Genomic DNA, 15,058 nt, shown 5'->3' with positions numbered 1-15,058 from the left:
AAATCCTGTTGCCTCACCTATGGAATGGAGAAGACCATTGTTCTGCATTATGTTGTTACTTCAGCCTATAAGTGAGGAGGAACTTGATGATGCAGGTCAAACACTGTGTCCATAAAAGCATTCAGTCCAGGCATTTATTGAAACAGGGTCATTGAGTCAATGGAATAGGTCAGATGGCTATGGGTTCAGCAGAGGGACCTATGGCCACAACATTTTTTTTTAATTAGCCTATATTTTCCTGGCAACTAATCTATACTGCTATAGTTTCTTGTTTTGTTTTGAGGTTTTTTGTGCATTTATTTGTTAAGTATGTTTTTAGTATGTTTCAGTATTCAAAATTTGATTCTGCATGTCATTAAGTTGTATTATTATTATTAGTATTATCATGGACATGACAGACAGGTTATGACTGCTGTTGTATGAGACCCAGTGGCACCAGACAGGGCACCTGTGCAGGTCTGATGGCGGTAAGGGATGGATGTGAGAGGGAATGACATGTCAGGAATTAGGAGCTACTAAAACCCTGGGATGAGCAGCTCAAAGTGTGTGTGGAAAAACATGAAACCACTGAACCATCAAGGGTGATATCATAACTTAGCAACTTGTTTCTAGAAGCATTAAATGGACTGTTAGTGCCGTTTAGTGGACTGTGTGTAGCGAAATGTGCCTGTTAAGTGAGTGAATCTAAAGGCTTCACCCAAAAATGAAGATATTTTGAAGAATGTTGGTAACCAAATTTGATCTGCCTCATTGACTTCCATTTTTCATACAATGGAAGTCAACGGTGCCCCACAACTGTTGGTTACCCATATTCTTTCCATATCTTGCTTTGTGTTCAGCAGAACAAAGAAATTCATACAGGTTTGGAACAACTTGAGGGTGAGTAGATGATGACAAAAATTTGGGGGTCACTTTAACTGTGAGATGAAGAGCCTCACTGAGTTTATGAAGAATCAATTTAGTTTGCATTGTATTTAAGATACAGTTTTAGTCTTAACCTGAGCTCTCTCCTTTAGGGATGTCCAAAGTATCAACGGTGCTTATTTCATTAGTTCGCCCATCTTTATTTTCTCTGCAAAATAGCTATTCTAATGAGTAAATACACTCTAAAAAAAAGTCTCGTAATCATAAGGGAACCTTTTTTAGTGCTATATAGCACCAATTTTGGTGCTTCAGTGGTTCTTCAGAGGTGCTATATAGCACCTTAGTCAAAGAACCGGTGAATAACCTCTGAAGAACCGCTGAAGAACCTCTGAAGAACCGCTGAAGAACCACTGAAGCACCAAAAATGGTGCTATATAGCACTAAAAAAGGTTCCCCTATGATTACGAGCCAAGAACTATTTTTGGTGCCATATAGAACCTTTTTTTTTTTTAGAGTGTACATGCTTAGGTATCACTATATGACTTTGTCTGACACTAATGATTATATGTTGGTATTTGTTAAAAATGTTAAAATAGATAAATGCAAATAAATAAAATGACATAAAATGTATATATTTATTACAGGTCAGTAATAGTACACCAATAACAAATCAATTTGGGGGGAAAGTTAAACTTTTTTTAAGGTGTCTGTGTTACAGTGTAATTATGCATTTAAGTACTGAGTAATAATAATTACCTACATTACAATACGCTTACAGGTTAGGATTGGGCTTTGGTTTAGTTAGGGTTAGTTGCATGTAATTATGCATAATTTATAGTTATTACTACAATAACTATCGCTGCGTTTCCACCGCAGGAACTTTCCCCAGGAACTAGGGACTTTGGGGTGGTACTCTGTGTGTTTTCGACCACAGGAACCAGGGTCTAAATAAAGTTCCGGGTAAAAATGTCCCCCTCAAAACGGCCCTGCTAGCAAGGTAGTACTTTTTCAAAGTTCAGGAACTTTCGGGGGTGGGACTTGGGCACTGAACATGCTGATTGGTTGAGCTCACACAGCATTTTATTTCAACCTAAAAGTCTGTTGCGGTGCGTGCAGTAAGAGTCGTTTACTATTCGAATCAACAATGAAGTTTAAAAAATACGACCGTTGGTGAGGTTCAGGCTTTATTAAGTCTATTTGCGGAGGACGAAATCCAGTGGGAACTGTAAAGTCACACGCAGTCCTACGTCACCGGACTAATCTTCACGGTACTTTAGACCGCTATGGAAATGCAGACAGCAGCAGGTCTGAGGAAAAAAGAGTTCCTGGGAAAAAAGTTCCTGGGACAAATTGTTCCAGGTAATTTCGGTGGAAACGGGGCTTAAGTAACATGTGTAACAAGGACACTGTAAAATAAAGTGTTACCGAAAAGTAGGCCTATACAACTACACAGTAAATCAAGCCCCATACAGAGAATACAGTACATTAGCTTTGGTTCTGTGCTGTAAACACTGATTACACATAGAGATAATACAAACAAAAAAATCTAACTTGATACCCATTCTGAAATTAGCATGAATGAACAAAGAAAAAGTTACAAGGCATGAGTTGACTTATTTCTCCAAGAAGTATGACAGGTTCACTCTCATTAGGGATCGTCTTCATTCTCCTCAGTCTCGTCAATGTATCTGATGGAAAAAGAACATTAGATGACAGAAGCTAACAGACAAACCCCAGGATATACGAATCACTGAATACATAAAATACATTTTGTGTACCAAACATTTTCTACTGCATACTTCTTCAAATGAAAATTGTATTCTACCATGTATATGTAATGCACATTTATTTAAAGGGGTCATGAATTGAGAAATCAACTTTCCCTTGAGCTTTTGATTTATAAAAGGTCATCGTAATATAAGAATATCCTGTAAGTTCCAGAGCTGAAAACTTCCTTGCTAGTCAAAGAAAAGCTTTTACTGACAGCTGACGATCGATCTGCGAATGTGCGTCCCTGTGACGTCAGAGTTCAGTGAAACGCCACCTTAATCGTAGAAGACCAAAGCCTAATTCTGTAGCCCCGCCCACCGGCTTGTGCATGTCGCGACATGTTATAGATAAATAACATAGGCCTACATAGAGCTAAACCAGATCGAACTTCCAAGAAATAAAGCTTATGGCATGTTTCAAACCAATATTAGGAATGCATGGTTCAACTTTATTTTTACTGAAGTTCCAGCTCACGTGGGGAAGACATTGCATTTGTTCGCTTCATTTCACTGTGGATTCGTTTGTAAACAAGAGACTGGATTTGCAGATGAGATTCAAAAACTATGCTGTGCCTTCTGGATCTGACAGGAGGGATGCAACAATTGTGATAAATGTTTTATATATGTGATAGTATTGCATTCTTACGTTTGATATCTACTTATCAGTGATGCGCGGGTTGATCCAAAATGAGGTTACCCGGTTACCCGCGGTTACGAGTCATCCAAAAATATTTTTAATGATATTCGGGTCACGGTCGGTCGGATCGTCAATAAATCCTTATTTTCCTTTTGAATGTTGAACGTTATTAACTTTTGAATAAATGCTGACGCGGGACAAAATGCCCGATTTCCCAAAACGTTGAACTGAGCAATGCCATTGTACCATTTTAATAGGCTACTTTTAAACGCATTTAAAGTCAGTTTTATGTATTTTCTGAGAGGGGGCGGGATTTTTGTTGGGAAAGTCGGGGGAGAGACGCACACTTCGATTAGACTGGATAAACACATGCAGCATCTTAATTGTTAAGAAAATTAAACGAAATAAATGAATAAATCAAGCCTGTATTACATAACACTAGGCTATATCATACAGCATTCAGAAAAATAACAGTTTGCGCTCCTAAGGGCTTTCACACTTTTCCAAATGTTTTCCAAATGTGGGCTGATGAATTCTTCAAGCCGGGTCGAAACATAAACATCGCGTTCATCAATAATATGCATCTGGAGCTGAAATGGAAAATGATGGGCCGCCTCAAGAACTTCCTGCTCTCGCTGCTGCACCTCTGAGCGCACCACGCCAGGGCCTGAAACATTTTCTCAATGGCCCAATGAGCTACGATGAGCATTTACTACTTTTAAAAAATGCGGGTCAGGAAGCGGGTCGGGTACAATATTTTCTTCTTTTTTTTTGCGGTCCGAGTTGCGGGCGGGTTAGTTGAAAACGTCGGTCGGGTGCGGGTTGTTTATACATTGACCCGCGCATCACTGCTACTTATGTACGTGTCTAACTAAACATAACTTACCACGTTGTCACAGGCTGGAGTATCCTTTGTATTTGAGGTGTTGTTGGTTCATTGTGCTGCAATTCAAAAAATACAAAATACAATCGCGGAAGTTTTGAACATGCTGATTTGTCTGATGTGAAGTTTTGCTGATGCACATAGTACTTGGCTTGTGGGTGCGCGTGTGTGTGTGTTAGTTATGCAAAGTTCGCTGTTTTATCCACAGATTGAGCCGGCCAAGTAATAAAAAATAACATTCCAATTAACTGAGGGTGGATGAGAGATAAATCATTGTGTTTGTTTGATAAAGACATTTTGCAAGCCCTGTGGGCGAATCATTCCGGTTGCCGTTTCTCCACATTGGAAGTTTTCAAAACAATTCCTCACGTGTAAGGGAGCCGAAGCTCATTATAAAATGCAAAACTTTTATTCAATCATAGCAGTGGGTGTTAAGCTAAAGTCTTCAATGCGGCGTGCATGCCCATAAAAACCGAGAGTTCCAGGAACCAGGCTCAAAACTATTTTCTTAACCTATTACTTATTCATTATGATTTTTTTTATGTAAAAACCAAGCGAACGTCATAAGTTGACCTCAGACAACATTATAAAAAAAATTAAAAGCCAGTTCATGACCCCTTTAATGGTTGTTATTCACACAAATAAGCCTTTAACAGGATATTTGAGTGTGTGTTTGTTTAACTGTCTTTGCTTTTTTCACTTTCAAAATTAGCAAACTTTTGACTGCACCACAACTTACTCAAAGTGTGTCTCATGCTTTGAAAAAATAGACAGGACGAAGGAGGCCGTTTCACCAGGATTCTTCGTACATGGTACAATCATATACTCTCCTGGCTCCAGCCAGAAAAACTCTGTCACCTCTCTCAAATTGTGGAAAGATTTTTTTGCCACAGGTGTTTTGTCATTGAAGAACTCAGCTGAGAACTTCCCACTCTCACCTCTCACCTAAAGAAGAATGCAATAATAAATCAATACTATATAGACCTAGTCAAATATTTGTGGGTATATGCGTTTTGGCCATTAATTTAAACGTGAACAGCATATTGGCGGCCTGAAAATGCAAGCTTTTGAAACCAGGTTTCAAAGTGCAAGTTTTTGAAAACGATACCATACAATACTAAACGGTGACGTCATGCGCACGTGTATTACATGTTCAGTCTATATGCGCATAATATTTCTTCACAAAGTGACAGCGCCAACTACTGGCCTGGCAGCAGAATACCGTGACTTTAGTCATTTTCGCAGATCCTTGTATATGGGGATCGTTTTGACAACATTGTTGTAGGCCTATGTATGCGGAAAAAAAGCAATGTAAAAACTTTTCAGTTTTATGTAAACATACCCTCATTTTCTATAAATCTAAATGTAAAAAGCTACAGGGGTAAAATCATGATCATGACCATCATTCTCCCAATGGAAGATATTGTAGATTCCTATGAAAATATTTTTTTTAAAAGAAGTGTTAGAACTCTCCCCTAGTACATGCGGACCTACACCTGTCAATACTAACCTTAAAAATATAGAAACCAATGCTGTAGTTTTTTTGGCTTCTTCTGTGTCTCTTCTCGTGGTTCTGCATGAGAGACACTAGCATGTTTTCAGCACCCTCCTCATGCGTAATGTCCTCACTAAGCTCCTCAATCCTCACACGAAACTGGGGGTTTTTCCAGAAAGTCTCTGCAACACAGCAAAATAGTTAAGCTTGTGCACAGGATTTTTATGAATCAAATCCAGATGTTCAGGGATGTTTAACAATTATCATCTGCAAACTTTGAATGTGGAAATTGTAATTTATGCCAACACTATCTCACGACCAATTCGTACATATTTTACGAGGTGGCTAATTCGTACAAATTTGTACGGCCTCACTCGTACGAATTTGTACGTTTTGTCTAAACCCCAGTGACGGGTAGGTTTAGGGGCGGGGTTTGAGGTAGGTCATTCGTAAGAATTCATATGAATTTGTCAACTCGTCAAATACGTACGAATTAGCAAAATCGTGCAAAATCGTACACATTCGTACGAGTGAGGTCGTACAAATTCGTACGAATTAGCCACCTCGTAAAATATGTCAACAAGTTTAAAACATCAGCTACGAGTGAATAGAGTGTGATTACTGAAACCAACATTTGCACATGTTTTAATAGCATATGTATCACTAGATAAATAACTATTTATATTAGGCTACTATTCAAATGTACACCTATATTGTTCATGGAACCACCAGCTGTGGTCCCAGCAATCCATTTGCCAAAATTGCGTTGTGATTTCCAATGACATCCAGGGGATCGATCCAGAAAATCCGGACAGAGACAGCAAATATCCAGGGTTTCAAAGTTTTTGGTGAAATTTGTCATTGATATCCTGCAAAACAATGATCCTGAGTAAATCACACCCAATATGTGATTCGTACATTGTAAATTAAGGTGTCATATATTACAACATGATCAATGCTAACCAGAACTCCCCATTGTCAAGTTTTTCACGCCACTTGCGGTCCTCTCGACTCACGGTGTCCCACAAAGATGATCTGTAAGAATTATGTACAGTATACACACAAAATATGTAGGCCAGCATCACAGCAACCACGTGATATCATAGCAAAAAATGCAAACAAACATTTAAGTATGTGAATGTGAGGTGATAGGACAAAGAGATTAAAGTTACTTTGAAAAGTAATGCATTACAATATTGCATTACTCCCTAAAAAAGTAACTAATTGCATTAATTATTTTTTATTGTATAATGCATTACTTTTGCTTTACTTGTTCTCACTTTCTTCTAATTGGAAAACAAAGTAACATATATTTTACTGTACATTTGAAAGTAATGCTTTACTTTACTTGTGTTACTTGTAATGTATTACCCAACACTTATATATCGTTGCTGTCAGGAGGAAACCTTTGTATCTCCAAAAACGCTACTTTTCAGGAAATGGAAAAAACACTGTAAATATACTTTTTAAATAATTAAACATTGTGTTGTCAAAGTTGACATTGTGGCTTTATATATGGTCAGACACTTGCATGAGTCATTATATTATTGACATTTTACCAAAACCAAGCTAAAAATTGATTTACAACGTTTTTGAACAGCGTCTTTCTGAAAATGTAGGACATACGTGTTTTGTCCACCATTAGAACGGCCGCATATGAGGCAGTAAGTGCATCGCATTATGTTTTCATCAACTTATTCATCAAAAGATACACACAGGCTATTGGCAATGACACTTTTCTCCGCTCCTCAAATAAAACATTAGCTTTTACATTTACATTAAAACATTAGCCTAACATAACATCGCAGGGAGCTATGCGACCCTATTCTGTTTGTACTGATTTATCGTCCCCCAAAACCGAATACGAATTTTCTGAAGGATTTTGCTGACTTTTTGGGAGATTTCATTGCAAAATATGACAAACTAATGATTGTTGGGGACTTTAATGTTCATGTCTGTTGTGCAGCAGATTCCTTAGCGATCTGCTAAATGCATTTGATCTGACGCTTCAGGTAAATGTACCCACTCATCAGCATGGCCATACACTGGATTTAGTGCTAACTTACGGCTGCTCTCTGAATGAACTAGAGGTATGTGAAAATGGTTTCTCTGACCACAAGACTATTATGTTTACGTTTCCATCTGCTAACAAAACTGTTATGCCGATATATTCGGCTCGCCAGTCCCGGCTTATTACATCAGCTACCAGAGAAGCTTTTCGCTCAGCCTTTAGTGAAGGTTTGCTACAAAGTGGCGTTTTAAACACCGATTCGAGTGCTGAAGAAGTACTCTGTAGTTTTAACTTCACCTGTGTTCATGCTCTAGACCAAGTGGCACCTTTAAAGACTCATCTCCTTAAACCGAAATCTGAGCCTTGGCTTAATGACACAACTCGCTCTCTTAGACGTATTTGCAGAAGATTAGAGCGAAAATGGAGGAAGGACAGACTTCAGGTTTCAATGCAAATGTTCAGAGACTCACTAACTCAATATCAGAAAGCAGTAAAAATGGCAAGATCAATTTATTTCACTGACATTATAAACAAGAACTGTCATAAACCAAAAACTCTGTTTAATGTTATAAATTCCACCATCAACCCCTCCACTGGTCTCGATACAGAAGTGTCATTACTTTCCTGTGAAGACTTTCTTTGTTTCTTTGTACAGAAGACACATGACTTAAGAATGGGGCTTAACCCAGTTTCATCTGACCCTTCAACTCTCTCTAGATGTACTGCTGCTTTTAGTTGTTTTACTCCTGTTACAGATACCTATCTGATAGAAATAGTGGATCACGTGAAAGCATCTGGTTCTTCAACTGATGTAATGCCCCCTCTCTTCTTTAAGCAAGTTATAGATGTGGTTGCTCAAAATCTTTTGTCTTTGATAAATCGCTGTTTAGAAACAGGTACTTTTCCAGAGTCACTTAACGCCCTCTGCTTAAAAAACAGGGCATGGATCCTACTATTTTGACAAATTTTAGGCCCATCTCTAATTTGTCTTTCATTTCAAAAATTATTGAGAAATCAGTTCTTGATCAAATACAATCTTTTATGGCTGAAAATTTGATCTTTGAGGTTTTCCAATCTGGGTTTAGAAAATATCACTCCACTGAGACTGCACTGCTGAGAGTTTCAAATGATATACTGTTAACATGTGACTATGCTGTTTTACTTCTTTTAGATCTCACCGCTGCGTTTGATACTGTCGATCACGCTGTACTTCTTGATCTACTGGAATATTGTGCCGGCATTACTGGCAGTGCCCTGCAGTGGTTTAGATCCTATCTGACAAATAGGACTTTTTCAGTGAAGTTAGGAGATCATACCTCAAGTAAAGCTGCGATAACCAGTGGAGTTCCTCAAGGAGCAATTTTAGCTCCCTTTCTTTTCTCTCTCTATATGCTCCCTCTTAGCTCTATTTTCAGAAAGTATGGACTATCGTTCCATTGCTATGCGGACGATACACAAGTTTATCTACCTTTAGAACAGAATACACTGGGTGGACTGAATGCACTATTGCTTTGTTTGAGTGATGTAAAGAAATGGTTGTCTCTAAACGTTTTAAATTTCAATGAGAGCAAAACAGAATTGATTGTTTTTAAACCCTCTGTCTCTGTGATTTCTACAAATCCAAATTTGGGTGTGTTATCACCATATGTTAAGCAACATGTAAAAAATGTGGGTGTTGTATTTGATGAGCAAATGAAATTTGATAGGCAGATTAATACTGTGGTTAAATCTTCCTTTTTCCAACTGCGGCTTCTTGCTAAAGTAAAACCTTTCCTATCTTTTAAAAACCTGGAAAAAGTGATCCATGCTTTCATAACCTCCAGATTAGATTATTGTAACTCACTGTACGCTGGTATTAGTCAAACAGCTCTCTCTCGTTTACAGCTGGTTCAGAACGTAGCAGCCAGATTTTTGACCAGGACTCGTAAGCGGGATCATATCACACCAATTTTACAGTCTTTACACTGGCTGCCTGTACGCTATAGAGTTGATTTTAAAATTGTATTAATCGTGTTTAAGTCACTACATGGTATAGCCCCTTCGTATATATCTGAACTTTTAATTGAACGCAGCGAAACAAGATCTCTCCGGTCATCAAACCAGAAATTACTGTTTACACCAAGGACGAGGCTGAAGTCCAGGGGCGATCGTGCGTTTTCATCTATCGCCCCAAGACTTTGGAACGAGTTGCCCTCTTTTATTCGATTAGCTCCCTCTGTGATCACTTTTAAGTCAAGATTAAAAACCTATCTGTTTGACAAAGCTTTTATTTCTGGTTGAAGCACTGTGTTTTACCATGACTTTATTTATAGTTTTTATTTCTTTTAATTTATTTTAAATGCTTGTTGTACTTTTTACTTTTACATTTTTATTTTTACTTTTATCTTTACTGCGCCAGTGTTGTGTTTTATGTAAAGCACATTGGTCAACCATGTGTTGTGGAAATGGTGCTATATAAATAAAATTGACATTGACATTAATAAAAATTCTGTGCTTAAAGAACCAGTTCTTTATTTGCCCTTGCTCTGCAAACAAGCAGAGACGGTCCAAACTGCCTGAGGCCCTTCATTCACGATAGAACACTTTTTTTTTCATTGGTTAAATATTTGTAAAACCCACAGACAGACAAACATAAAGGGTAAAGCAGGGCTGTGTCCGAAATCGCCCACTCCTTAAATAGGGCACTATTTGAGGGGGCAGCCATTTGTAGTGGTGTCCAAAACTATAGTGGACATTTTTAAGTGTACTCATTCAATTCCACAATGCACCGCAATAACCAGTGTACAACTCAGGTACGCTCAACAGCTAGAGAATACCCATAATGCGCTGTGAGAGCCATTCAGAATGAAATAGTGCATGAGAGATTTTTAACACAGCACAGTAGTAATGATTTATGGGGGGGGGGGGGGGTGAAATATGGAGATACAAGGTTTTCGCGACAATATATAGATGCGAGTTTGCCAATAAAGAATAAAGTACTGAAGCTGTTACTCGGTACAAACAAGCAAATAAACAACACTTACTCGTCACTCCAGTCTCCTTTCCACTCTGTATCTCCCCATGGGTTTAACACTCTCACCAGATGAACTGGATTTCTTTTACTCATCACCTGTTCAACAAAACCAAGAATGATGCAGACAGACTAAAACATTTAAGAGGGCAGCTAATAGAGTAGTTTATACATAAATAATTTAGAGGTGGCATTAACATACAAAAAGTACATATGCATGCATAATCAGGAAGATGGTATGTAGGGATAAACCAAAAAAGCATATGGAAGGCTAAAGAGACATCTTAAACGAATAACCATTACTGCGAGAATTTGTGGAACTAAAGATGAAGATTTGCTGTGGTCTTACCTTGGAAACCCCTGTCACAGTGTAAGCATGACCCCCGACGATGCCTTCGGATGACACAGCTTCACGTGATTCCTAAAATCAAAAACAAGCAAGATTACACACATCAACAATGTTTATAATGTTTGTAAATGGCGATCTGAGCCATTTTCCGTTTTTGGCGATTTTCAGAAGGGTGTTGCACAAAGGATTTGAAGCGTTAATCCATAACTTTGTAAAGCTTTACTTTTTCTTGTTGCATTATAAGAGAAATCAAACTCAAAACTATACTTTACACTTATTCACATCCCAAAAACATGAATTCTAGCCTTTTCCACGGTCAAAGGCCTGTCTAGCACCAACCCTATTTCCTTATTCTTCAACAAGTTACACAAAATATAAATTTATCAAAAAACAAAATCATTCTTAATATAAGGAAAAATTTTACAAAATTATTAATGTCATTATTGCTCTAAGATCAGTACACAGCAGAACATATAATTATGAAATTAGTTTATGTTCATTTTATGAGTTTCAGTCCACACTTCAGTTCACTTCCATAAAGTTGAGTATTCAGAATACATTTAAAGACATGAATGTTTGTGATGTTTGAGGTAGCTTAACAAACCGGTTCTTGCACGTCATCCAAGCTTCCTTGTTTGCCACATTTGATGAGCTCCAGGTGCATTGATCAATGTGAATAAAAGCCTAAATTAAATATGTTCATCATTTAAAGCGATCATGTCTCTTTAGAACATGTGAATTAAACCGATCGTTTTGCCTTTTGCGATGTCTTTTTGTACTTTTTGAAGTGTAATTTTTTTTTTTTAAATATCTTAATTTGCTTTCAGAAGATGAATGGAAGTCTTATGTGTTTGGAGCAACATGGGGGTGAGTAAATGATGACAGAGTTAACATTTTTTGGGTTAACTAACCCTTTATTATTATTTCTAAGTTACTTCTGGCACTGGAATGTGATGAATCCTGACATTGTCATTCTGGAATATGGCCATGATGTGTCTTCCTACACGATTGTTTAAGAAATGAAAAGCTACACACTCCATCAATCAGGGTTATAAGAACTGTTGCCAAACATACAACATGCCAGAAACATAATATTCACTGCAATAATGATCGAATCATCCAAACAGTGACTCTTTTTGGCCGGGCAGCGTATTTCTATAATAAAGGTTATGCCAGAAATATTTGTCAATTAAATACAGATCTAGGATTACAGTAGGTGTCTTACCCCTTGGTAAGTATCACAGCCCATAAGGGTTTGTGACTTGGCTGCACGATCCATAATGTTCCAAAGATAAGCAGGAGCTTCATCATTCAGCACAAACTCCATGTGCACCCCACCAGTGAAGTCCATCAGGGCCTCAGATATGAATCCACCATCCAGGTCCGCATAAGATCCGCACACCCTGTCAAGGCAGAACCATTTTATGGTGCAATGTAAATGCTACAATGTCACAGACATGATTTAACAAATATTATGTAATATGCCGTTTACACATGTACCGTTACTGAACACTTTAAAATGTTTCTCCTCACAACAACATACAAATCCATGAAGAGAGACAAATCAAGGGAAAGACCATGCATCCATTCACAAACCAATATCCTTGAGACAAGAAACAATAAGTAAATGAGTGTTTATTTCAAAGCATCTACTGCCACCTACTTTGCATAAGCCTTCTCCAGTAAGGCAGGCCAAAACTCTTTAGATGTCTTTGAATCAACAAAAATGAGATCGTCATCGATTGTTGGAAGTAGATCATCAACGACAACTTCAATCCATTTCCCGAACCGCCAGAACTGTATAAATTGCAGAAAGGGAAAGATGAAGGGCTAGAAAGTGGAAACATGTTTTCCTAATCATCAAATTCGTTCAAAGATTCATTAACATTGATATATCTAATTCATCTCACCCTGAAGTGAAATATCCCTGCATAATTTTTGCTGAATGACTGATCAGCTGGAATTACTTGGTTTATGAGATCTTTTGTCTTCTCATCTGTCGAGGTTAAAGCCCCAATTGAAGCCAAAAACCAACAGTTTCCTGAACACAAATAAGAGTTTTGACAAATGGAATATAGGAAACAAACAAAGGCAAATGTAACAATGTACTGTACATTAATGAGGCGAGCAGGGCGGGGCCGAGACCCGTGGGAATGGAGCGAATCCAGTGGTGTGAGTGTTAACGCCACACCGGTCTGAGAGTCCTGCGGAGGAGCTCCGGAGGATAAAAGGAGGAGTGACAACAGTAGAAGACAAGAGAGGACCAGACCTAACGGTATGTTGTTGATTTGTTTTCGATTATGCGGCGGTCCTCTATGATTGGCTGCCACTGAAGTGCCTTGAAAGTGCATAACGATCAGCTTCTCTACTTTTTAAAAGTAGCCAATAGTGTTTAGTTTATATCACAGCTCGGCCAGAGTTGTTGAGCTCGGTAAAGCAGCAGTTTCCTCCTAAACTCTAACCGTTTCTCCTCCTAATCTCCTCCATATCGCCTTAAAATACAGCATTCTGTGTAGAATTCTAATGTGTCCGATACGTTTTCTGGTCTGCATCGACTTGTGCATATGATCGGCACTGTGCTATCGTGTCTCTGGACCGGAGCAGACTGTGTGCGCTGCTGCGGTTCTCATGACACTAAAGTGAAACCAGACTTCAGATTTTAGAGAGCATTTGATCGGACAGAAAATCTGATGAGAAGCCGAAGTTCAGAGTGATGTCATCAAAATCATTGATCCATATTGGTGGAAGTGAGAGACTATCAAAACTCTCAAACTATCAAAAGTGGATTCGGACATGCCCTAAGTGCTTCAGGCCATGCGTTCAGATCGTTAGAATAGGGCCCTGTAAGTTTTAAATGCTTATATCTTCTAAATTCAAATGTTTTCATTGTTTTGGAGCACAGTAGCTTATAGATAACAGTAAGGCTAACATATTCATACTAAAAGCCCAAAAACTTAATTTTAGATGATGTGTGATGCTGCTTAGAAATTGAGTTAAGGAGTCTAAGCCATACTGTATTCAAACAAACCTAAACTTACCTAAGGACCCTTGTTTGTAGTCAAACCTGGACATTCCATCAACAGTGAAGAAAGGTTTACCATTTGACACTAATTCCTGTTTAGACAGAATGATCACAGTATCCTTTCAAGTCTTCTTAATTGGACCACGGATATGATAAAATAATATAATTTATTATTTTTAATGAATATTGTTTACATACTGATGGCCTCTTCCACTTGATGTTATTGTAGTCCAGATCAGCTTCTTTATCCAGAGTACCAATGGAGCTGCTGTCTGGAGGGAACAACTCATCAATGTACAGTTTATTTCTCTTGATAGATTTGTGGAGCAGCTTCTGATAGTCCTGATCCAGGAACCTCATAGGATTAGATGGAGAGCCCACATCATGATCAGTCATGTAGTCTTGGCGCTCATGAGGAGGAGGCATTTTTCACCTAGAAAAGCCTTTCTCTAAAAACAAACTACAAACACAAAAAGATGGTAACTTACATTTGGTATGTAAGTTATTTACTTAAATCGGGCTGTGTCCCTGCCACCATACTTCCCTGTCCCATGAGGTATAATACTCAAGTATCAGTAACAAAATGTAAAACTAAAAAAGTTAAAACTATGTTTTAAGGCTTGTCCAGCATTGTTAAGTTGTTAATAACGTTTTAACAAAATATTTCTTGTCTAGAATTAATTAAAAACACTAAAAAAGTATAATACACATTTTACCTGTAAGAATCTGGTTGGTCAGGAAGTTACCATAAAAGAGTACTTTCTCGTGCGGTGTCTCTGGTTTTATACTTGACACCTGTGGAATTTTTGTTCTTTCTTTTTTTTTTTTTTTGCCTGTACATCCCACCCCCTTGATTTGTTTAGAGAGATTGTTTTTCCTGCCATTGACTTGATAAGCTTGTCACTGTAAAAGCTTCACACCCATGAAATGTCCCGAATTACAACATTCCAAACTTTATCTCACTGAAAGACTGACTTAAGCAGATAATAATCTTGCATTTTTACCCAAAAACATGATG

At 38.0% G+C, this 15,058-nt stretch overlaps 1 protein-coding gene across 2 annotated transcripts; it reads right to left on the bottom strand.

Moving 5' to 3' along the window:
• Positions 1–1,476: 1,476 nt before the first annotated feature.
• On the bottom strand, positions 1,477–14,797 carry LOC307136085 (calpain-1 catalytic subunit-like). 2 transcript variants are annotated; one of them, XM_079832842.1, is made up of 13 exons: positions 14,757–14,797; positions 14,239–14,500; positions 14,057–14,132; positions 12,929–13,059; positions 12,682–12,815; positions 12,244–12,421; positions 11,019–11,090; positions 10,683–10,768; positions 6,612–6,683; positions 6,357–6,517; positions 5,664–5,830; positions 4,893–5,098; positions 1,477–2,552 (listed from the first exon to the last, which is right to left on the bottom strand). In XM_079832842.1, exons 2-13 carry the CDS (start codon positions 14,464–14,466, stop codon positions 2,513–2,515), a joined length of 1,551 nt encoding a protein of 516 aa, XP_079688968.1. In that variant the 5' UTR covers positions 14,467–14,500; positions 14,757–14,797; the 3' UTR covers positions 1,477–2,512. The 2 variants fall into 2 exon arrangements, with proteins under 2 accessions (XP_079688968.1, XP_079688967.1); XM_079832841.1 differs by lacking the exons at positions 14,057–14,132; positions 14,239–14,500; positions 14,757–14,797 and having other exon boundaries at positions 12,929–13,966.
• Between the last annotated feature and the right edge of the window lie 261 nt (positions 14,798–15,058).

The sequence above is a fragment of the Gobio gobio genome (genome assembly GCF_949357685.1).
Source record: "Gobio gobio genome assembly, chromosome: 13".
Classification (NCBI taxonomy): Eukaryota; Metazoa; Chordata; class Actinopteri; order Cypriniformes; family Gobionidae; genus Gobio; species Gobio gobio.
This window is presented reverse-complemented; position numbering and strand designations above follow the sequence as displayed.